The sequence below is a fragment of the Eleutherodactylus coqui genome, chromosome 7 (assembly GCF_035609145.1).
Source record: "Eleutherodactylus coqui strain aEleCoq1 chromosome 7, aEleCoq1.hap1, whole genome shotgun sequence".
NCBI classification, from domain to species: Eukaryota; Metazoa; Chordata; class Amphibia; order Anura; family Eleutherodactylidae; genus Eleutherodactylus; species Eleutherodactylus coqui.
The window spans coordinates 131,315,702-131,340,627 of NC_089843.1; the positions used below are offsets into that span (position 1 = coordinate 131,315,702).

At 42.3% G+C, this 24,926-nt stretch overlaps 1 protein-coding gene across 2 annotated transcripts in view; it reads right to left on the minus strand.

The window, feature by feature from the left end:
- USP38 (ubiquitin specific peptidase 38) overlaps nt 1–24,926 on the minus strand; it is a 32,941-nt gene that overhangs the window by 1,963 nt on the left and 6,052 nt on the right. Inside the window, exons 3-10 of one of the 2 annotated variants that reach the window (XM_066573703.1) lie at nt 24,330–24,465; nt 22,690–22,819; nt 19,655–19,756; nt 12,655–12,813; nt 9,945–10,138; nt 6,091–6,184; nt 5,841–5,947; nt 1,825–3,163 (exon numbers count right to left, since the gene is read on the minus strand). In XM_066573703.1, the coding sequence (XP_066429800.1) occupies nt 1,825–3,163; nt 5,841–5,947; nt 6,091–6,184; nt 9,945–10,138; nt 12,655–12,813; nt 19,655–19,756; nt 22,690–22,819; nt 24,330–24,465 (2,261 nt within the window). Of the gene's footprint in view, nt 1–1,824; nt 3,164–5,840; nt 5,948–6,090; nt 6,185–9,944; nt 10,139–12,654; nt 12,814–19,654; nt 19,757–22,689; nt 22,820–24,329; nt 24,496–24,926 lie in introns of both variants that reach the window. The other variant, XM_066573702.1, reaches the window with a different exon arrangement.

Here is a 24,926-nt window from a genome sequence, read left to right on the forward strand (position 1 = left end):
CGCGTCACCGGCCGTGTCACGTGCACGGCCGGCCGTGTCACGTGACGCGGCCGGCCGCGTCATTTGGCGTCATATGACGCGCAGCGGTGGGCGGGAAAGCGTTTTTTCACGCTATCTCCCGCTGGTTACAGCGGGAGATAGCGTGAACGGACGGCTTCCATTGACTGCAATGGAAGCCGTCAGTGCGTACAGCCCGTCCTCACCCGCAGAAAATAGAGCATGCTGCGGGTGAGGACGGGAGAAATCGCGGTGCGTAATTCCGCGCTGGAATTACGCATCGTGAGCATTGTGCTATTAGGTTCAATAGAACCTAATAGCTGCGGGCAACGCAGCGGATTTTCGCCGCGAATTACGCGGCGGAAATCCGTTCGTGGGAAGGAGGCCTTAAAGAATATATACCTAAAAGGATCTTCAGAATTTGTAATGCTAGAGATGAGAAATCAATAAGTAATATTATAGTGGATTTAAGTATTCATATTATGTATGTATTAGCATAAACAGGTTTTCTTCACTCTAATATCTTAATGATTATCGGGGGTGTAACATGATATGACAGCACAGCAGCTTATCTCTACTAGAGTTAAACAGACTTGCACAACCTAAGCAAGTTGACATCATAGTGTTATCAAGCACTTTAAGAGTGGGACACAGGACATAAGACCACCCTTGTTTACTGGTTTCTGATTGGAAGATAAGAACATCTGTGGATAAATAAGACACACCCTCTCTAATGGTGAAGTTGGATAAGAATGTACTATTTTTCTATTGGTTGAAAAGAAGCCGCACCCTACAAGCTTATGCTTACTGTTATGCATAAAATACCCGCTGTTTGATGCATAAAGGTGGATCATCGGATAACAACAATTGTGTGCGATTTCTCTTGATTTCCAGAGTGGCTCCTGAAAACGCTGCTTCTCGCCAATTTGGCACAAGCAAGATATGCTCGTATACTTCAGGAGTGTAGCAATATATAGTAGAAGTGGTCGCAAATTCAAGCACTCCATGCTTAAATTTAGTAAAAAAGAAGGTTAAAAAGTTAAAAATGTAAAAAAAAAAAAAATTTAACCCAAAAAACCCTTTCCCATAACTCAATCTAAGTAGTTCAAAAGAAGTCCAGTCTTAAAATATCACACAATTTATCCCGCACAGTGAAAAATGCAGAATACCAGAAATGCAACGTTTCTTGTTAAGTCTCCCAAATAAATTGAATTAAAAAAGTGATCAAAAAGATGTACTTACCCCAAAATGGTACCAATAAAAACTACAGCTCACCCCACAAAAAATAAGCCCTCCTACAATACAATTGATGAAAAAGTAAAAAAATGTTACGGCCCTCAGAATATAGTACAGGAAAATAATTTTTGTTTAAAAAGTAACATTGCATTGGTAGGCTGAAAAAAGGCATACGTCCATACAGTTCAGCCCATTTCCCCACCCAAATGTAGTAGAAAAAAATAATTATCTATATATTACACACACTTACACATACACACACACACACACACACACACCATTTTTTATTGTACTGTGAATACAGTTAACAACTAAAGCCACTTCAAAAAAAGTGCAATTTAATTTAAAAAAAAATATTTTACTGTACTTAAAAATTCTTAAAAGTTTTCCAGTACATGACATGGTACATCAAATGGTACCATTAAAAAGAGAACTCATCTAGCGGGGGAAAAAAAGTTATGGCTCTTAGAAAGCAGAGACAAATACAAAAGGTAAAAGTCTCTGGGTTTTAAGGGGTTAAACCAACTTGAATTATTTTTCCTTTATGATACATTAGTTACTGAAGTCAACAGAACAGTTATCAGCCCATACCTGTAAATAGAGCTTATTATCCTTTGTAATGGCATCCATGAGCTCCTTCTGAAGTGGGGGCTCTCCATTGACCCATACTCCATGTGAAGAATTAGACTGCACATTGTCTATATCACCAGAGCTGTGCCTTTTATAGATCAGCACATAAGCAGTGTCCTTTGGAAATCGACTTGTAATATTTAAAACGGACTGAAACGACGTAAAAGTCACTCTGCTGTCATTAAACAGAAACCATTCTTTTGACATATCATTGCACGGCTTATCATTTCCAACCACAGAGTTGCAGGTTTCCTTGCCTACTATCTGACTCTGATGAGAAGTCAAGGCGGTTTTCTCTGGCTGGATACACCTTGCTGAATTATTGATATTCCTGGCATAGGAGTAATAATGGCCACTTTCTGAAGAGGTGCCAGAATGGACCACAATGGAGCTTAAAACGTAAGTTATAAGTTGTGTGCAGCTCATATCTTCAGTGCCAGATGGTTTCAACTTTTTGGCCAAGTTTCCTCCAACATCAGGGAGGTCACCATCTCGATTCCAATCTCCAGGAGAAGCCACTGAGGTAGTTCTTTCTACGGGCAGCTCAAGTACCAATGGAATGGATACATTATCCAGAATTTTACGCCTGACATGACATTTTGGATCATATGAAAATCTTAACAGAGTTAATATGAGGTATTCTGGCTCTTCCAGGATTTGCATAGTCTTTTCAGCATTCTGGAGGGAAGAACACTTTTCACAATGATAACGATTTTCTCCATCAAGGATCTCAGGTGCTAAGAAATAGTTTAGCAAGTCTGTTACAGACATCGGTTTATCTCGCTCGCTGTTTCTGCAAGAGTCATTAGCACATTCTACTGTACTTTCACATGTAGGGGCGCCCACTACACAAGTACTAGTGGCCTGAATTTCCCTCCCAACAGATTTCAGCTCGGAGTCTTTGACACCCTCTTCAGCTGAAGGGAGATTTACACTTTGTGGTTCAGTTTCAGGTGCAACATCAATCTCTATACAATCATCATCTTTTTCTGTGGGGGAGCATATCATGTTCTGTGCAGGTTTGTCAATGGCTGGAGGACAGAATGCTAAAGAAAGGTCTGAGAAGGCTTCTATCTTCTGTGAAGTACTCCTGCAATTCAAGCAGCAAATATTCGTTTGGAGCTTTCCTCCAAACATGCTTTCTATTAGGGTCTTGTCGTCACTTTTCCAGCCTGTGCTTTGTGGACGGGGAAAACCATCCGCTCCTGAGGGTGAGGATGGCTGCACATTGCCATCAGTAATCATGGTGTCTGGACTCATTGAGGACACAGCTTTGAGAGTCTTCTCCTCTTCATGTAATCTATCAAAGACCAAAGAATCCATTACTAAAGGGAAATGGAAAGAAAAATTTGGATGGATAGAAAAAGGGATACATTGGATGAAACTAAATAGCCTCTTGACTACACGGTATGTTTTCTAAAACGTCTAATTTAAGGCTCTTCTATCTGAAGTATGGGGCTCTTATACAATTACAGAGGTTAATAGGAAAAACAAAAATGCACATTTGCATTGAAACAAGGTTTTTGTTTTTTGTTTTTTTAAGATAAGAGATAATTCAGGACATTCCCTCCTTTAGAATGTGGGCAATTCTGTCAGAAGAATTTTTACGTCTTGGGTGCTATAGGGTCAAAGGGGTTTTGTCAGAATAAAAAAAAAAATTCTACACTTGGCTATTCCTCCCCAGGCAATCTTCTTACCACATCTCCTCATCGATCTTTCTCCCAGCTCCTGCGGTCCCCTGGGTGACGTTACCGCAAGCCGGCCTAATCCTCTCTTTCTGGTGATGTAGTGTCCATTTGCAACATTTAACTTCCTGCAGGTCAGTGTTTGCTACGTCACTAATGACATAGCATTCACCACCTAGCAGGAAATGCCGAATCCTCGGCATATGGACACGAGTGCGCATGCGCGGTGTCTCGCCGTGAGTGTTCATATAGCATATTACTGAGGTTTAACAGGAGAAAAAAAAAAAAAAAAAAAAAGCACATTTTTATTGAAACAAGGATTGCAATGCAGCGCTGCAAGCGTTCATATAGCAGATCAACACTCGCGGTGAGACACCGTGCATGCGCACTTGCATGCTAAAACAAGCTGCAGAGGATTTGGCATTTCCCGCTAGTTAGAAAATGCTAGTGACTAGAGATGAATGAGCACCAAAATGCTCAGGTGCTCGTTACTCGAGCCAAGCTTTTTGTAATGCTCGAGAGCTTGTTTCGAGTAACGAACCCCATTGAAGTCAATGGGAGCATTGAGCATTTTTAAATGGAGCCGCGGCTGCTGCCGGCGGCTCCATTGAAAACAATGGTCTGCCGACACCCCTGAATTTTTCATGGAAGGGCTTTACAGCAGCCGCGGCTCTATTGAAAACGATTTAGTATGTGTCCTGTCCATCTGCACTCATTTTACACTGTCTATTTTTTGCTAAAGTGTATTGAAAATACTATTTTGCATACACTTTAGCAAAAAATAAACATGTGGGGAGGAGAGGGTGAAATTTTCTCGAGCACCGCGCGGTGCTCGCTCAAGTAACGAGTACTTTCGAGTATACTAATGCTCGAACGAGCATGCTCGCTCATCTCTACTAGTAACGTAGCATACACTGCCCTGCATGAAGTAAAATGTAGCAAATGTATACTACATCACGGGAAAGAGAAGATTCGGACGGCTTGCGGTGACATGGGTGAGCCAGGAGAAGATGTGGTAAGACGACTGTCTGGGGAGGAATAGGCAAGAATATTTTTATTCTAATGACAGAACCCCATTAATCACACTAACCTATGTGAACATGTGATACTCTGAGCCACAACCACTACTTAGTTTATTTAAGACCTTTAAAACAAAAAAATATAAAATGGTTTTACTTCTCATAAGAAAAAACAAAAACAAATGAAAAATTATATTTAGCTCCACTCTTCTCTAAATATTAAGAAACAGCTTTTATAGTAATTGTCCAATATACTTCCAGTAGCAAAGGAGGAGAAACAGAGTTATGTGACCCAACTAGCAAACATACAGCCTGTCCTGGGCTAATGGGCCTCACTCTACTAGACCGAAGAGATTGTTTAGTGTAAGGACTTTGTGATGCTCACTGGTTAGTGGATTCGCTATACAGCGCTGGAGAATATTTCCTGCTTTCTATGGAACGCTCCATCCCAGGATGTTGAGATGGCAGGTTCACTAAGTCCAAGAGGCACCCGGATGCTTTTCTTGAAAAATATATTACGAGTTATTGGTACCAGATTTCTGGAGATGGGGCGTTGATCCAGAGGTTTATTCTGGCTGCCATACTTGGAGTCAGGAAGGATTTTTTCCCTAAATGGGTAGAAATTGGCATCCACCTCACAGGCGTTTTCGTGCCTTCCTCTGGTTCAACATAGTAGGATTATAGGTTGGATGCGATGGTTGTCTTTAACCATATCAACTGAGTAACCTTGTAAGACCTCCTTCGCACTATGTTGTGGTAGTTCTTTTCTGCTGGTAAAAACACCATGAAATGTACGCGATTTTAACATGCTCCTTTTTTTTAGCCACACTTTTTTAATGCATTTTTTGTGTTTTTTTTTCCTTTTCCTATACAGAAGTCTATAGAAAAACACCTGAAAAAAAAAAGGAATGTCATACCTACAACATGCTGGGTTTTTAAAAACGAAACTTGGGAAAAAAATAAATAAAAGTTCCAGAAATTGGGACAGGCGAATGAGTAAAGTACTGTCTTTCTACAGATGGCAAACTACAGAGAAAGGAAAAAAAGGACTGACTTCATAAGGATAATAGACTGGATATAATTACGGGGAGACTACTAGGATGTAAAAGCACATTTTTTTCCCCTACTCTGAAGTCATAATGATCTCTGGGGACCTTTTGCATAGGCAGAATTGTACCGCAAACAGCGAGTGGAATCTGCTGCCGTGCAGAAAATTATACATGAAATTAAGCATATCAAGGGTAATAAAGCAAGTAATGCAATTCTACTATACCTGTCTAAAAGAAATCGGAGGTACTCGGAGCAGTCTTGCTGAGATCGTGGGGTGAACCAAGGTGGTCTAGAAGCCTCAAAGAAAACATGAGGTGCATATGCTTCCCTCTGTGTAGGGGAATAACCAAAAACATAAAAAGATCAACAAGATGTAGGAAAACAAAAGCTGCAATCTCCGCAAGAGTTTAAAATGCAAAAAAAAAAAAAAAACACCGACACTTTAAGCTAGTCTTATTATTCTTTATAAGTACCTGTGTATGAGCCAGAAATGCAAAAAGGTGCTGGAGTTTCTTCATCAATGAGTTGCACCCATTCAAATTAAGTGAGAGCACCTGCCTCCTAAAACTGAGAAAAGAACAGATAAATATTGCAGGGCCTCAAAAAGGCACACAATATGCAATGTATTTTTAATCCTGCTATTTTAGGACCTCATTAAATTAAAAGATTTCCATTTTAGGCATACCTGAAAAAAATGTGTATTTTTGGTCAAACTACACCAATAATTTAATTCCTGCAAATTACACATAGTATAAAATGCAGCTGACTCAGTCCCTGCCGCACGGATGTGTATAAAGGGAAAAACAAAAGCGGTGTCCGTTTCTGTAACTCCAAAACACTTGAATGCAGACCCTCCCACGAGCGTAGACCATAGTTTATATATTCTATTCATTCTCTTCATGTGGGTGTCAACAGGCTCCGGAGACACTCGGTCCCCCAACAGGTAGGTCTCCACATCTATCAGACATTTGTGGCAAGCTTTCAACGGTACAAAGCTTTTAAGCTCATTTTCGAATCTGTGCAAGTCTACAATCTTCCGTCTCATTAGAGTTAGCCTTTTTGTTATCTACAGTACATGTTGATGTATGATGAAGTGGGATTGAATGTGTGTGACCTCATATTCCAATAGGTGGCGCTGCAGAGGTTTTGTTTCATCTTCCCTACTTGCATATTTCCCAGAGGCGCACGGATGGCATAAGTCTCCTCACACCTACCAGACACATGTCTACAGGCCTCTCACAAGCCAAGCCAGAAACCTACTGCAAACTAATGAGGGGAAAAAGCCCTGAAACAGCTGTCTATGGATTCTGGCTTGGCTTACATTTCCCAGTCATTGTTATAAGGCTTGTCTAAAAGGTCTGACATTAAAGGGGTTGTCTCGCGAAAGCAAGTGGGGTTAAGCACTTCTGTATAGCCATATTAATGCACTTTGTAATATACATCGTGCATTAAATATGAGCCATACAGAAGTTATTCACTTACCTTCCCTGCGCTGGCGTCCCCGTCTCCATGGCTCCGTCTAATCGCCCTCCTGATTGGCTGGAATCGGCACACGTGACGGGCCGGAGCTACGCGATGACGCGTAGAAGGGGGTGGAGCCAGAACGCCGCTCGTGCCAGACCGAGCCGAAGGCAGAAGACCCTTCTGCGCAAGCGCGTCTAATCGGGCGATTAGACGCTGAAGTTAGACGGAGCCATGGAGACGGGGACGCCAGCGCAGGCAAGGTAAGTGAATAACTTCTGTATGGCTCATATTTAAAGGGGTTGTCTCACGCCGAAACGGGGTTTTTTTTTTAATTCAATAGGCCCCCCTGTTCGGCGCGAGACAAACCCAAGGGATGGGTAAAAAAACAAAAACAAAAAAAAAAACAAAAGTTTATTACTTACCCGAATCCCCGCGCTGCGGCGACTTCTTTCTTCCTTTACCAAGATGGCCGCCGGGATCTTCACCCACGATGCACCGCGGGTCTTCTCCCATGGTGCACCGTGGGCTCTGTGCGGTCCATTGCCGATTCCAGCCTCCTGATTGGCTGGAATCGGCACACGTGACGGGGCGGAGCTACGAGGACCAGCTCTCCGGCACGAGCGGCCACATTCACCAAGGAGAAGACCGGACTGCGCAAGCGCATCTAAAAACGCCAGAAGAAAGCGAATTTAGACGGATCCATGGCGACGGGGATGCTAGCAACGGAGCAGGTAAGTGAATAACTTCTGTATGGCTCATATTTAATGCACGATGTATATTACAAAGTGCATTAATATGGCCATACAGAAGTGCTGAACCCCACTTGATTTCACGAGACAACCCCTTTAACTTGCAGGAATGCAGCCATCCAATGGGTGGCGCTGCAGAGGTATTGTTCCATCTTCCCTATTTGCAGAGCAGCACGGATGGTCTTAAAAGACTTCTCAACCACCCCCAAGGTGCTCTCCCTAAGCTCATATTTAGAGACATTAGGAGTAAAATATTGCAGTATGTGAGTGAATGTCATAATATTTTTACCTTTGTTGGTACTTTTATATATTTCATATTGTGATAGATTCACACAGTTTTTAAAAGGATGATTGAATTTCAGTGTTTCTGTAGAATAAGGGTGTTATGTTCACATGTGGTATAAATACTGCAAAACTTCTGCAAAGAGGATCCACAGCATTTACACTACATCATTGGTGCAGAAAAAAAACATCTGCATGAAATCCGCAGCAGAACGGATTAGTAGTTCAGATTTTAAATCTGCAGAGTGTCAATTTATGGTGTGAGTTTTCAGTACAGATGAGGGAGAAATCCAGGTCAGAAACTGCATGTAATACACGGGGAATTTGACGCAGAACTGTGCCAAAATCCACGTTAGAAATCCACTACATGTGAACAAACCCTAAAGCCATGCTCACACGGGGTGGATCTGCAGTGTATTTAATTTAACCCTTTCCAATCCACTGTCTGACGTCTAAAGACATTATGATTTAAGGCTGTTGAGCTCCGATGTTGGAAGACGCCCGTCGGGGTTCTCTTACTGTACAGTGCCAGCCTCTCTGCGGTTGGAGCCTATCCAATGTGTCCCCTCATGCAGTACTGGCTTTAGCCAGCATATAACGGTAGAAAAATAGCAAGCCACCCTAGGAAAACCAGGATACAAATTGGGTTGGAAAGGGTTAAAGTAGCAGCAACATAGATGAGATTTTCAAAATTTTGGAAGACATCTGCAGAAACTGACCTGCGGTGTGGAATTTAAATCTGAAATAGGTCAAGTTTTAGCAGTGGATTTAGTGCAGAAAACTTGCTGATTTCGACTTTAGACTTCAATGGAGACGCTAAAATCCACACCAAAAACGGCAACAACAGCGGCAGATTTGGAAAGCAGATTTCTGCATTAGATTTTCTGATAGAAAAAAAGGCAGATAATACACAAGAAAATAATATGCAACATATCCACAACAGATCCACGTTAGTAGCCGTGGATTTTGTTTAACCCATGTTTTGCATCTTTTGTTTTCTGTGACTAATCCACTGCTAAAATGACATGCTGCAGATTTAAATTCCACTTTCTTACATTGCATCGACAAGATTCTGAAAATCTCATCCATAGTCTGATATTGTACATGCTGCAGATTTTCCATGCAACAAATCCATCCTGTGTGAACATTGACTAAGGGTTTAAAACTAGACAATCTTATGAAGATTAACACAATGCCTGTTATACTGGAGCAAGTGTCAGAAACGTTATCTTTTCCCCTTAGGAAGAGCAACTAGACTGCAAGGAGACTCAAATGGCCATGCATGCTGCTCTGGGTAATATGCAAATAAGGGAGATGGAATAAAACCTCCACAGTGCCATCTATTGGTAGGCAGCATTCCTTCAAGTCAAAGTCATTCTTTATACAAGCCTGACTGGGAATTAAAAGCAAAGCCTGACTCCATGTCTTTGCTTTGGCTTTGCTTTTAATTCCCAGTCATTGTTACAAGGCTTGTATAAAGAGTCTGACTTTGGCTTGAAGGAATGCTGCCTTCCAATAGGTGGCACTGTGGAGGTTTTATTCCTTGTCCATTATTTACTGGAGCAAGTATCATTGGCATCCCTCACAGTGCTGCCAGAATGGAGGCGGAGCGGCCAGAGAGTGTTCTCCCTGTGCACGCCTCCATTCACAGTAAGCAGACAGTCGTTCAAAAGTGAGCGACTGTGGTTTTACACTGAATGGCATGTCGTTCAGTCGCTGCATGCGTTTACACGGGTGGATTATCTTTCAGAATCATTCAGATTACCATGCCAATCTGAAGGGTAATCATCCCCTGTAAAAGGGCCATAACATTGTGAACACTGGATACTTACTCTGTAGCCATAAAAAGTGCTTGTAAGACACTATTCATATAACACGTATTCCCTAGGTTGATTAACCCAGTTTTTCCAGTTTCTGATTTCCCCGACAGTCTAGGTAAACAGGATGCTAAAGCATTGGATTGAGATGTCCAGGCACTTTGGTTTAAAATAAGTTTAACTTTTTCTTCAGATGGTTTGGGTAAGTCCTGCAAGAAAACAAAAGGGAGAAAATACCAAACACTTCAGTACGTATAGATCAACTGTCTAAACACACGGGAATCTCCATTGTTGCACTAAGAACAACAAAATAAAACAATGAACTGTGAACCAACAGCCAACAATAACTCCTCGTGACGCCAATAAACGATCAGTCTTTGAAGTTGGAACAAGAGTCGCCTTTCCTTACACGTACTTGATTACCTACGATGCCACAATTACAAACATTATATGTTAGCAATGTGACAAGGCAACAGTACAACCACAAAAAGAATATTGCAACATACCGTTTTGAAAGAATGTTAGTCCTGACACTAAGGGCTCCCACCCACTTGCGTTTTAACGCTGCTATATCGCTGCTTTTTTTTTTTTTTTACGCAAATGTGAATGGGACTTTCTAATGTTAAAAACGCATCACAAGTTTGTGCTTTTTGTGTGATGCGTTTTTTAACGTTAGAAAGTCCCATTGACATTAGTGTTTAAAAAAATGCAGCGTTAAAAAAATTGCAAGTGGGTGGTAGCCCTAGGGGCTCATTCACACGGCCGTGATTTCACCTTGGTGAATGGAGTCAATGTAAGTAAATGGACTTTCATTGATCGATTCGCATTAACGTATAGACACCGGTTGTAAAAAACGCGCAAGAAAAACAACGCAGTATTTTTTTTCCCACTGCCTACCACGCAGAGTGAGTGGCGTATGCACCACTGTCTATTTGCATTACATTCTATTATGGTGATAATCCATACGCAACTCCGCTGTGAAACAGAGCAAAGAATAAAAAAAAAAAATCAGATCACACTGCGCATGATAGCATGCGTGATATACGCAGTCATGCGCACTGCACTTGTTGCCATACGCAGCGGTAGCCGTCTTTTTGCCGGCATCAGACAGACTGGTAAAAACGCTGCAGGACCCCCACAACGTTTTACGCATACGGTCGTGTGAATGAGGCCTAAGAGACAGTCCACTGAAACAGCACAACCAGCAAGTGTATTAAATACATCAATATGAAATATTTCATGTGTCTACTACGCTAGGTTATCAATTAGCACTTTATTCCTGTTTAACAGCATATACTCATTTATGTCCATTATCCGTATACAAATGTGCCAACTCTTACCTTGGTGAATTCTGTTGATACATGATACAGATACAACATAAAATAACGCCATGCACTGAAAAGCTGCAATTCACAACACAACCACTAGTCACGTATAGCATAAAAATAGAAAATGAATGATAGCCGACTAAATGGACAATGTAGTATTTTTCTCTTATATGGTTTCCTCTTAGGCTGGGCTCACATGAGCGCAACTCACTGTGTGCCGCCTGCGAGAAAGAAGTATGGCACGCAGTAAGTACACAATAACATTGCATACTTGCTGCAAAATACCATGAATGTACGTATAATACGTGCCAAGACACAGCATGCTGCGATTTGTCTTGTGCACGGATTTTGCACAATTCATGTGAATGCTACAGTGTATTATACACACCAAACCCGTGCACATAATACGCTATGACAATATGCTTGTGTGAGCCCGGCCTTAGGATAGATCAGTGCTTACCCCAGGCAGCTTGTTGATTTCCCAACCACGTCTGCTGGAGGTTTGTTCCAAGTATCTACTACTCTTTCAGTAAAATATTTCCTTACATTGCTTCTGAGCTCCTTGTTCTAGTGCTTAACTTCCCCATAAAAACACTTCTCACCTGAACCTTATTAATACCTTTAACATCTCCCAACAGAGTAGATCAGATTGTTTCATTCTTCAAAGCTGGCCATCTTGGCCCACTCCCCTTGAGATATGTCAAGAAGAAAGGCAAGGAAGGACAAATCTGTACATTTATTATGGCATTCACCAAGTCGTCCCATTTAGGTTATCTGTGCTCTAGTGTTCCGCCTGGCGATAGTCTCTATAGGATTTACACGGGTAAGCTAGGCCATGTTTATACTAGCATCCATCCATTTCTACTCAAGCTAATCATGATGAACTGATAAAAATTTGTGTAAACTGGTGCAATAACCATCAAATTGAGGGAATATTTAGCGGTCTCAACCAGTAAAGACCAAGAGGCTGTTCACATCACATTTTCTTTTCAACTAGGAAACCTAGTTAGACCGGAGACCAGAAAATACAACAAGCTAATAATCCTCTCTTCCAGTAAGTTCTTTGTCAGCAGCTCTGGGTCTCCCCTGTGACAGTGTTGACAGGCTGCTGCAGCAATCAGGTGCTGAGCTCTGACTGGCTGCTGCAGCCCGTGATGTCCTGTATACCAGCAGCTGCAGCCTGTAACGCTGCATCACAGGGGAGCCCGGAAGTTGCCGATGGAGGACATGCAGGAAGTAGGTAGAGGCGAGTATCAGCTCATTATTGTCTGACATTGGAGTCCAATTTAAAAAAAATACATATCAACCCTTTAAATATACAGCTGATTATTACACTGTAGAAAGTTACAGAATACAAAAATGTTATTGTCTGAAATTGTACATGGAAGAGAAATTACCTTAAGAGCTTCCAAAATAGGCTCATAAAGGTCTGGAAATCCAGAGTAATGATAGATCATACAGTGCATCAATTCAGAAAACTGGATGAGGAAAGTTGTACTAGACGGGAGGCCATCACTTTTAAAGGACTGTACCAAATTTACAACATGGGGGACAATCTAATAGAAAAAAACAAAAACACAAATTAAAATTATTGTTGATCAAGATGAACATATTTTTTATGTACAGAGAACGGTAAAATGTATCATGTCTGCAAAGCTCCTTTACTAAACTTTTTTCACCATGACTTGCCGTGCATCAGCCCCCTATATGACACTGCCAGGAACCCCCGCTATCAGCTGCTGTCACTGGGAGAAATTGCTAGTTAGTGATTATTGCTCCTGCAGTGATGCTGTAGGATAAATAAAGCACTACACAATGCCAAATGAAATATTGTACCCCCCACCCCCACCCACAATTGGCTCTCCAGAGGAAGAACATCTCCATGCAGCAGATATCTAATAAATCCATATTTTTTTTACTAGTAATTAGGAAATTATAACAGCAGTGTTGCTGGTGGCACAATGTGCGTCACATATAGCTCCGCTACATACATTTTTCATCCCATACAACAGGAATCACAACCAGCACAGCAGAGTCCTGCAGACACCGATCCCTCCATGGTCATGAGACCCCGGACTCCTCCCACACAGGTGACTGATCACATGACGGTGACATCACAGGTGCTGTAAGGCTCTGCAGGGTTTTAATAAAGTGAAGGACCTGTGATGACGTCACAGTCATGTGAACAGGGGCAGAGCACAGAGTCCATAGCAACTGAGGCCGCGGGGGTTTGTAGGGGGATGTAGTCCGCCTGTAATCTGCACAGGGATGAAGGACACATGATGGTGACATCACAGGTCCTGTAAGCACACAGCTGCTGTCAGACTCTGCATGTTTTTTGACCTTTGATGACGTCACCGTCATGTGATCAGTTGTGGAACATGTAACTCACTCACAGACAAGTGGTCGTTAATATTTTGCTAGAAAATCTAAATAGGGGGAGGTTTAAAAACCAAGAACCTTTTTAAGATGTAATTATAACCACCAAATAAGCTAAAGACCACAAGAATTCAAATCTGAGAGAAAGAGCTGTCATGTTTATTATAATTGTGTCAGAGGAGCCTCATTAGTAACTGTGGTAGAAGTTTGTTCTCCCCTATGAAGAGCCTATTTAGTACAGTCCATGCAGTTTCATCATACAGGACGTTCTGGTGACTGCTGGAGAGAACAGAGGCACAATTCCCAGGTGGTAGCAATGAGATCACACAACCCAAATGAAGAGAAGGCCTCCAAGAATTTTCAGATAGAAAGGAACACCTAAAACAAGGTAATACTAGCTGACATACACTGCCTCACAGAAAAAAAAGGGACATGAAGTTTTTGTCATAACAATTTTCAGGATATGTTAAGACAAACAAGTTATGCAAATTGATGCAGTTTCGGGCCAATCACATGATCTGGGAGCATGATAAAGGCAAAAACCAGCCTGTGAAGCTAACTTTAGAGATGTTGTCACACCCATGGAAACTGCTGTGTCTTTCTTAAGGTGTGAAGATGCCTCCAAGACACCAGTGAGAGCCATTTCCTCAAACAAACGAGTTTACTAAAGATTTCATCGTAGGGCTGCATACGGACGCTTGGCCTTTGCGTTGATACGATAGGGGTGCCACAACCATGGGTCAAATTTGAAGACGATGGTCAGAACGAAATGTGCATCATCATAGTGGGACTGGATTACCGAGAGAAATGTCACAATGCAAAGATCAACCCATTCAGTGTTCTGCAGTACAGCTCCACAATCGGCACCATTCTGCAGACGGTACAGACAGATCTGGTTGCTCCAGTAGCCACAATTTTTGGAAGATTTGTTGAAGCTGGTTTGCAATCAAGTCATTCTCTGGGAAGACATTCACACACAGACCTACAGAGCCTGATGAACAGCAGAGTGTGATGTTCAGCGATGAATCAAGACTCTGTCTTGGCCAAGATAATAGTGCGGGTCTGTAAGAGTTGTGGCAACCGGCAGGATCCTTTCACCATTTTGGAGCACCACACCCCTTGTTAAAGTGAAGTCACGGTTAGGGTGCCATCAGCCTCACGACCAGCTGATCACCTCTATAACGTATCAGTAACATACTGATGACACGACATTATGTTGATTAGATGCTGCAGCCTGTTGCACTGTCATATCTTCAGGCCATACCTAACAATTCTTCTGCAAGGAAATAAGTGGCCTCACATTGCGGACATCAGAACGCATGCTTTGCAAGTTATCCAGGCGTTCCCTTTGCCAACACCATCAGCAACCGAGAATTTGTGGGACATGTTTGATGACGAGTAAAAGCTCTCCCACAGCCTTGTAATGAATATGAACTGTGGACTATGGTCAATATAACCCTATGACAGAACTCATTCAATGTATGCCAACTGCATTGCCCACTACTTACTGATTGCCCTGTTTATTGGGCCACAGGAGACGTGCAAGTATTTAAAATAAAAAATAAAAAAATATCGACTGTTCACAACTTAATTCTGTGTACATTTTGTCTCATTTAGAGTATTTCTTCAAGTGCTGATTTACTCGGTGAGGCAGCATATATGCTGTGGCATTACATAATTAAAATTTTTTCACTGGAGTGGCACGCCCTGGAAATTTTCCAGGACGAGCTCCACTGCCCAGCCCATAGCGATATAGCCCGGAAGATTTCCGGGCTATGTTTCACTATGGGACCTGCAGCGCACAATGCCACAAGCTGTGGCATTGTGCTCTGCCTGCACAGACCCACACAGAGCAGTGCAGGACTTTGAAAAAAGAAGCAGGGAGATATTACCGATCTGCCGGCAATCTCCCGCTTCTATTTCCAAACTCCTGCACTGTTTTGTTTACAGGTTGCCATGGAGACCAGATTGTCTCTGACAGGGAGAGCTGGTGCTTGGCTGTCAGAGTATAACCAGGCACCAGCTCTTACAGCATAGATGGGAGAAAACGTCTGATCTCTGTTTTGTTAACCCTTTACATGCTGCGGTCTATGCGACCACAGCATGTAAAGGACTGACAGAGGGAGGGGGCTCCCTCTGTCAGAGGATAGTCAGGCACCAGAGAGACTGCAGCATGTAAAGGGCTGTCACCATCGGACCCCTGGAATGTGATCAGGGGAAGATCTGCGAAAGTCCCTCAAAAGGGACAAACATTTTGAAAAAGTAAAAAAAAAAAAAAAACACTTTTGTCCATTTACTTTGTAAAAAATAAAAAACAAAGTTACACATATTGTATCCCACAGTCGTAATGACCCAGTTTAAAAAAATCATAACTCCTTTATTTATTCATCAACGTCGCTGCATGAGGGCTTGTTTTTTTGCGGAGAACTTTTACAAAACTCTAAGTGGAGTAAAATGAAAATAATGACATTCCGCCATATTTTAGTGCGTCTTGCTTCTACGGCGAACAAACTGCAACAAAGATGACATGATAACTTTATTCTATGGCTCAGTGCGATTACTACGATACCAAGCTTGTATAGTTTTTTTGCTGTAGTACTTGTATTTTTTTCAGACATTTAATTTTTTCAATTATTTTCTGCTGCATCTTCTGCGCACAATAAATTTTTTTATTTTTCCGTCGACGTACTTGATCAAGGGCTCATTTTTTGCAGGATGAGCTGTGGTTTACGGTAGTGCTAATTCGGAATACATATGACTTTTTGTTGCATTTTTTCTGGGAGACAGGGTGACTGAAAAAGTGCATTTCCGGCATTCTTTATTTATTTATTTCGGACGACGTTCACCGTGCGGGGTACATAGTGCACTACTTTGATAGATCGGACTTTTACGGACGCGGCGATACCAAATATGTTTTTCTTTTAGGATTTAGATTTTTTATTATAGATATGGCAAAAGGAGGGCGAATTAAACTTTTATTACCTTTTTTTTTTTTTAACTGTGAAAAAGTCACGAAAAAGAAAAAAGCTATTACAATTTGGTATTGGCATAATCGTACTGGCCTGTAGAATTGCTTTAATATATTATTTATACTGCTCAGAGAATGCAGTGAAAAATAAAAAACATGCCAGAATTACAGATTTTGTTAATCTTGCCACTAGTAAAAATGAATTAAAAAGCGATCAAAATTTTACATGTTCCCAAAAATGAGATAAAGACTAGAGTTCATCCCGCAAAAAACAAGCCCTTCTAGAGCTCTGGCAATGAAAAAATAAAATGATATGGCTCTTGGAATGTGGCGACACAAAAGCAAACCTTTAAGAAAAAAAAAAATGTTTTAAATGTACAGAGATAGAAAAACATAAAACTGTATAAACTTGGTATCGCCGGAATCGTGCTGACTCAGAATAACAATATCACATTATTCATTCTGCACGCTGAACGCCGTAAAAAAAACAAATGGCAGAATCTCTTTTTCCCCTAATCTCCCTACAAATTTTGTTTTTACAAAAGTTATGCAATACATTATAAATACTCAAAAATGATGCCATCAAAAAGTACAACTTGTCCTGCAAAAAAGAAGCCCTCATATGGCTGTGTCAATGGAAAAATGAAAAAGGTTATGGCTCTTGGAACGCGACTGGAAAATTAGTTGAAATTAAATGATTGGCCCATTTAAAAAAACCTGCCCTGGTAGGTCTGACAGGGTGGTAAGAAACCCGCCAATCAAGGGGTTAAGGAGCAAACATTTACATTTTGAAAGTCTTCCTGCATTACCTACATGGTAGCAGCTGACTGCAAGAAGTTCCGGAGGGGTTATGAAGGGGTCAATATGCCTGGTGGTCTATAGAGTATTAGAGGTGGTAATAGTAACTTTGCTGTCCGTGTAGGATACTGGCCAACTATCACATATACACTCATTGTCAGACAGAAAATACCGTATATACACTCGAGTATTAGCCGACCCGAGTAGAAGCCGAGTCAATAAGTTTTACCACAAAAAACTGGTAAAAACTTATTGACTCGAGTATAAGCCTAGCTATACTCGAGTATATACTAGGTAAAGAAAAAAATGCAATACTCACCTCCCAGCCGGCGTCTGTGTCCCCAGCATGATGGTCTCCCCAGCGGTGCGGCAAGCTGCTTGAGACTTCTCCCCGCTGTCATCTCTCTGCTCAGCTTTGAATTCCCCTACCGTCAGCACTGTGTAAGTAAGCACTGTGATTGGATCGAGCGCCAGCCAATCATAGCTGGCGCTCAATAAACCAATCACAGCCATTCAGTGAGGTCATCCACTGAATGGCTCTGCATGATTGAGCGCCGGCTGTGATTGGCCGGCGCTCGATCCAATCACAGCGCTTACTTACACAGTGCTGACGGTAGGGGAATTCAAAGCTGAGCAGGGAGATGACAGAGGGGAAAGTTCTCAAGCAGCTTGCCACACCGCCGAGGAGACCATCGCGCCGGGGACACAGACAAGTATTGTGGGTTTTTTGTTGGGTTTTCTTTTTTTTAACCTCACTCGAGTATAAGCCGAGGGGGTTTTTTCAGCATAAAAAAAATGTGCTGAAAAACTAGGCTTATACTAGAGTATATACAGTAAATAAAATGAAGCACCTATGAGACGGCAGACGGAGTTGGAATTGAATTAAACTTCATATGTGCGATTGTAACATGGATATAACGAATGGCTCTTTTACACGGGCCGTCAGCTAAACGACCGCCCAAGTGCGATGTCATGCCTAAGGTAGTCAGCGACGGTGCAGCGTGTTTACACAGATAAGACTTCGTCGCTCGATTGCGGGCTTTTCACCAAGCGCTTCACTTTCTATGTGAAGGACTGAGCAGGAAGCATTTACACGACAGTTTTTATGCTGACTGAAAGCCAGCGATAACTTCTTGTGAACATATTGTGAGCATTTTTTTTTTCTTACACTGCATGATTATCACTCAAATTCAATCGTTTGAACGAATTTTGAGCGATAATTATGTGTAAATGGGTCATAAGTGATTACAATATCAGAGCAAAAGTATACTTTATTTCAGAAAACTGACCCCTTGAAGGGAGGCTCTAGCACCCTGTTGTACTGCCCCTAGCTTGGATGCAAGATGTGATACAGGAGGCATGGAGGCTGTAGTACTCCGTTGTATACATGCTAGGGGTGGCACAAGATGTGATACAGGCGGGCATGGAGGCTCTAGGACCCTGTTGTACCACCTCTAGCTTGGATGCAAGATGTGATACGGGTGGGCATGGAGGCTCTAGTACCCTGTTGTACGGTCTCTAGCTTGGATTCTAGATGTGATACGGGCAGGCATGAAGGCATACAGGTTTCGTATGGTAGCCTTGTGGGTGTGCCCTCAAGCATCCACTAGTCCTAACACCTCTTAAGGGTGAGTGCACATGGGACGATTTGAATTGCAGAATCCGGACCGCCCCAGGATTTTGCAGCAAATACTGTCCATAGCATGCCATGAAAACGTGATTCTTCATGCACACAAGTGGAAGCCAATTGCAGTTTCCGCTTGCGAATGATAAATCGCAACATACTCCATTTTCCTGTAGTGACCGCACGGACGCCTTCCACTGAAGTCAATGGAAGCCGTCTGACCCACAACTTTTCCGTAAGTGACAGGTGCTGGAATTGTTCTTTCTTTTTTTAAAACAAAGACTACATGTTGCATTATTTCTCCAGTTAAAACGATGGACACCATCCTGGAACACAGCCTTAGAAGGGGGTTTTCTCACTAAAAAAAATATTTTCTAACAGCTGGGCAAGCTGATTTTCAGGGGAGTAATGTACTTATTTTATTTACTCTTCTCCTCAGATACACAAGCAATATGTCCAGACGTGATTTCAGTCACCTACTTCACATAGCCATCTTTGTTATATGTAGTATTGGCCATTCCAACTAGACCCAATACGTGACTTTTAAAACATTTTTTTTAGTGGATCTGAACATTAAGACTATAAGCAATTAAGTACAACAGTTTACTAACTACAGAAGTCGGCTTACCATGTGAAAAGCCTCCGGAGAATGTTGGAAGCTAAGTAACATATGAGAAAGAACAGCCAAAGCTCCCGGCCTCACCAGAGGAAACCAAAGTCTGTTAAACACCTAAAAAACAATAAATGATAACAAATCAATACTTTGAAAAAGTAAGGTAAAAATGTTCCATCACAAACTGAACTTGTTAAACGCCAATCAATCACCCCAGGTCTCCGCCCCTTTGTGTTATACACACTCGTATAGATTTGTCCAGATATACTTTATTACACCTGGCTGATGAAGGGGCCCAAGTAGCCTCAAAAGCTCACACCGTTATCTTTGTGTTAAGCATTAAAATGTATCCTATCGGCAAAGTTATTTTGTTTCTCTTCCTGAACTCCTACACAACAGACTGAAACCTTCAGGACCTTGGTAAATTCCTCAGACATCTGTATTGTAGCGACGGCTTTCAGAACATTTTCTACCCTTCCGTCAAACAATATGATAGCGGAGAGAAACAACACTATGTAGTTTGGGAGCTCAGACTAGTCAGCAACACTTTGTAGACCTCCACCATCTGAGCCATTGTGTTTGTCACTATCAGCAGAAAACTGCATAGGGTCTCAGAGGCTGAAAAACAAACAAAGGCCTTTGTTACACAGCTAAATAGAATGATGCACAATGACTTTCTAGTCTGGTTGTGTCAGTTTACTAACATTATGGAGTCCCTGCTAGTAATTACCAAGGTTACTGTGTAAAACTAGTAGTCATCTAAACCCGGTCCTCAGAGCGCATTCTAGTGAACTCTCCCACTTCAAATGGTTGGTTTGAATTTCTGATGATACATCCACCTTCTTGTGAAACTACTCTTGCAATTGCTTACTTCTAAGGAAGAATGGCACCCGACATGTGCCACACTATATTGCTATGCCTGGCGGTGTATGTGATCCAGTACAGCTCTGTAGTTCATAGAACTTTCCTAAAACGTAGCTAAAAACAAAACGTTCGGTAAATCTGAGAAGAAAAAAAACTAATCTCTAAATATAAGCAATTACTAAATTTTTAAAATTTCCATTGCAGTTAGCCTGTATGGGACGATGGTCTTTTATGCAAAATAACCCAACCCCCCTCCAAAGTCGCCACCATGTAGAGTTGTGGAAAGTTCCCAGCATCCCCAGCGGTACAATTCCTAAAATGCACACCAGCATGTGTTTCAAGATAGTCAAAACTTGCCCAGAAATAGACCCCGTTGTTTTCAATGGGTATATGTACATAGAATGTGCTGGGATTTTCTATTTTTCTACAATTTGGCAGAAAACTCACGTACTATTTGCTATGGGCAGATTAAAAGTTGCACAAAATAAAAGAAATTTTACGAGCATGATATTGGTCCAATCTTAGACTAAAACTGCGCTTGCCTGTGTAAATACAGCCTAATTTATTTATTTTTTCTGTTTAATTGCGGCAGTTTCTGAGGTTAGGAGTCCAGTGGGCGGACCCATTAGTGAATGACAGCTATTGCGGAAAGCACAGGTAGACGGGGAAGGCTATAGGACCATCCACTGAAAGCCAAACACCAAAATGAGCAGAAATTGAAATAACGAGAAAAAAAAAATTATACTTAATCTTTTTTCCACAAAACTAAACAAAATTATTACAAATGATCTTCCCAATTTTAAACCCTCATAACTCACGTTTTAGGATACTCAGATACATAAATGGAAACAATCTCAAAGTTTTGTCGCACAACATCAAAGTGTTCTCCACATCAGAGGTGATCAGTGTGGCCCCTTTGTCACTCGACATACATGGAGCCTGTAGTCAAGATACTGCCATAAATGTTGTGACATATCCATCAGTTTGGTGGTCGCCTATTGAGCTTGCTTAGGACCTCACTGTAAAAAATACGGGGTGGGAGGGCCATCCTGGTGGAAGATGAAACCTGGGATTCCCTGATCCGGCTGCGGCAGAAGCCATATCTGTAGCGTCCGGGTGCGAAATCCCCTGAGTGCTTCCTCATGGAGAAAGAAGCCGCCGCACACTTTCCTACAGGTTATAGCGCAAATCACATTCACCTTGGGGGAGTCGCGCTCACGCTCCACGTAGACAGGTGGGGTCTGCTTCCCCTGATTCTGACATTACGTTTGTTACCCGAAAGATGGAAGGCGGCTCCATCACTAAACACTAAAGATTCCATGAAACCATCACCTTCCATTAGAGTTTGCATCCTCTTGTAGAAGGAACTTCGCCTCGCTTTGTCATCTGGTTTCAGGCCCGGTAACAATCACAATCAGTAGGGATAACATTGCGAACATTTGTGCAGAATATTCCACACAGTCGGCTGTGAGATATCCAATGCTCTGATGGTGGTTTTCTGAGGAGTTCATGTGAAACTTGCACGGACACACTCCACTGCTTGCACACTTGATTTTCACATAAGAATGTCACCTTTTTCCTTAAGCTGGAGTACCCCTTACAGATTGTGTGGATCTTCACCGAACTTTGTTCAAAAATGATGTTGCACACTAATAACTGGTAAACGTGAAGTCAAGGACACAAAATGCTCTTCTCTTTGTTTGCAGTTATTGTCGCTTTATCCCCCTAGCGATGACTACGGCAGAATAAAACATTTTGGGCCTCATTTAGCAAAACTGTCTAACATGAAGACTGTCCTTGTTGTCCACAGCAACAGAGACGGCCCTGCTGGTAGACAGATTTGCTAAGTGCAAATTTTTGAGTTTGCTCCCAGGAATATCAAATGTATGTATCTGAGTGTCATTAAACAGGAGTTGTGAAGGGTCGAGAAGAGACATCATATATAGATGTCAGCTCCTGCTGCCTGCAGATTAACAGTGCTGTCCAATATCAATCTAACGGGTTCCCATGCAGTGTGACATGTACCAACACCCGGATTCCAGCTTGTGTGCTGGCGAGAGGCCTATACCCACACGTGCCCCGGTATATAAAGCACTCCATGCACAGGTCTCCGCTCAGCATTCTTAGTTAGGTAATGTACTCTGAAATGTATAGGCTAAAATAAAGAGACATTATCCTTTACATACCAATTCAATTTTGAGCAATGTAACATCGATGAGAATAGTAAATTTCTGGACGGCAGCCAGCCCCTTGAGCAGAGCGATCACCCATGTCTCCACATGCTGCGCTAGAGGCCAGGAGAGCCAGTCAATCATTCTGAAAGAGAGGGGACAGCATGTTCTAATCACTAAACTTCTCCTCGCAAGAGATTCAATAACTCTAATTAGAGGATATGTCTAATGATAGATGTACTAATGAGCCGGGCTGGGGAAGTAAACACTGTTCTGCATCGCTCAGGCGATGCTGCGGCGCATAATGTGAGCCCGGCCAAAAACCTATTAGTTTTCCGACAGCGAAACCTCAGGTGACTTCCAACCCAAGAACAAAAGTGGTCACTGAAATGTGTATGTGAACTAATGTGGCAGCGGACCAATACTAACAGCAGTACTGAAGAATCAATACCAGATAGAGCCAGCTGACATTTCTTTACCATGGGGGGGAAAAAAAATTCTGCAAAACTATTCTCTCCTGTTCTGAGGGTTCGCTACAATGTAGCAGCCTGGGGTTTAGTTCACAGAGAATTGCTTAGATTGCATTAGGTCACTACTATTAGAGCCTCTTAATCTAAGTAAGGCCGGTTGTCCATGGGCGATGTAGTATCCCACGGCGAAGCTCCGCCGCGGAAGCCGCTGCCGAATCACTGCCGGTCAGCCCTATCTAATAGGCTGACCGTGGAGAATCGGGGCAATATGCAGCATGCTGCGAACTGCCCGCCGCTCGTGGAGAATCGCAATTCTCCGCTCGTGGACAGGTGCCGGCGCTTTCCAGCGTCATCCGGCGTAATTCAGCATGCCGCGAGCGGATAATCACTATGAATCTCTGCTTGTGGACGTCTGGCGGTGCTTTCCATAGTTAACCTATGGAAGCTTTTCATAGCGTGATCCGCAGGTGATTTATCGCAAGCGGATCATCGCTCGTGGACAGGCAAGCAGCTTACACAAGTTCTAACAAAATGCAGCAACCATTTAAGCTCTTAATAGTAGTAAACTATTGATGGTCTATCCTCAGAATAGATAATCAATAGCAGATGGCCAAAGATCTACTGCACAGTACCCCCACCAATCAGCTGTTTGTCAAGCCATTGTGTTCCTGCACATAGTCGATTTCTGCAGGAAGCAGACAACTCCATTCGCAATGCAGTGGCCAGGCTTGGTATTGCAGGCCAAGTGTCCATTCATTTCCTCTCAATATATGGCAAGTATGTGAATGGCTGTTAAACCCATTTTGCACCTATGCAATGCTCCTCCATATTGCAATTTGGCTGTCTGCATGCTGACAGATGTGGTTCTACACCTGTTCCTGTATTTTCTATCAGCAAGTATGGCTGCTGGTAGTAATATTTTTTTGCAATGGAACTTTGCCTGCAATACCAAATCAGGCCACTGCAGTGGGAATGGAGCCATCTGCTCCCTGCTGAAATGTGTTCAGCTTGGTAAACAGCTGATCAATGGGGGTCCCAGACGGTGGACCCCCTCATATCTACTGTTAATGACCTATTCTGAGGCTAGGCAATTTACAAATGGACAACCCCTTTGAACCTGTATAGTAGACTGGACCATAACCTTAAATGGTCATTCCAAGAAGAGTGATTATTAATGTCCCGTACCTGCAGAGAGCTTGAGTCATGCTTGCATCCTTGACATTGGGATCCGTGGTCAAACTTCGGATGAGGACAGTAATCATCTGTAGAGGAATATGCTGTACTAAGCTGGCCAAGGCAACAGATGGTTCAAAGGAAGCATCTGAAATGAAAGATCCTCCAAATAGAAACACTGACAACATTTTAGAAGCGTGAAAACAGTAAAATTCTATCATTGCAACCAAAATGTTGCAGGCAGCAAAATCTACGCAACCAACGAGTGTTTGCAAAAACGGCATTATCTTAACAATGGGCAAGAGGTGGGGTGGATGGAACCCAGAAGCCCCCCTTAAAGTGATGCGTTCCTATAACGCTGGAACGCCATGGCTCCAACAGAAAGGGACCTTCATGTGACAGACAGTGACCGTGAAATCTCACAATGTGGCTCATGAGGATTATGCACCAAGTTTTCAACTAGAAATTCTGCAGAAATTAAGAGTAAAAACATGTAATACTTTTTTCAGTGTTTATAAATCCCAAAGTCAGGAAACCGTGAGCATGTGTCACCCAACGTTGTCTCAAGTAGGCAAGAAGTGTGCCGTCTGCGATGTCTCTTCTGTGGGA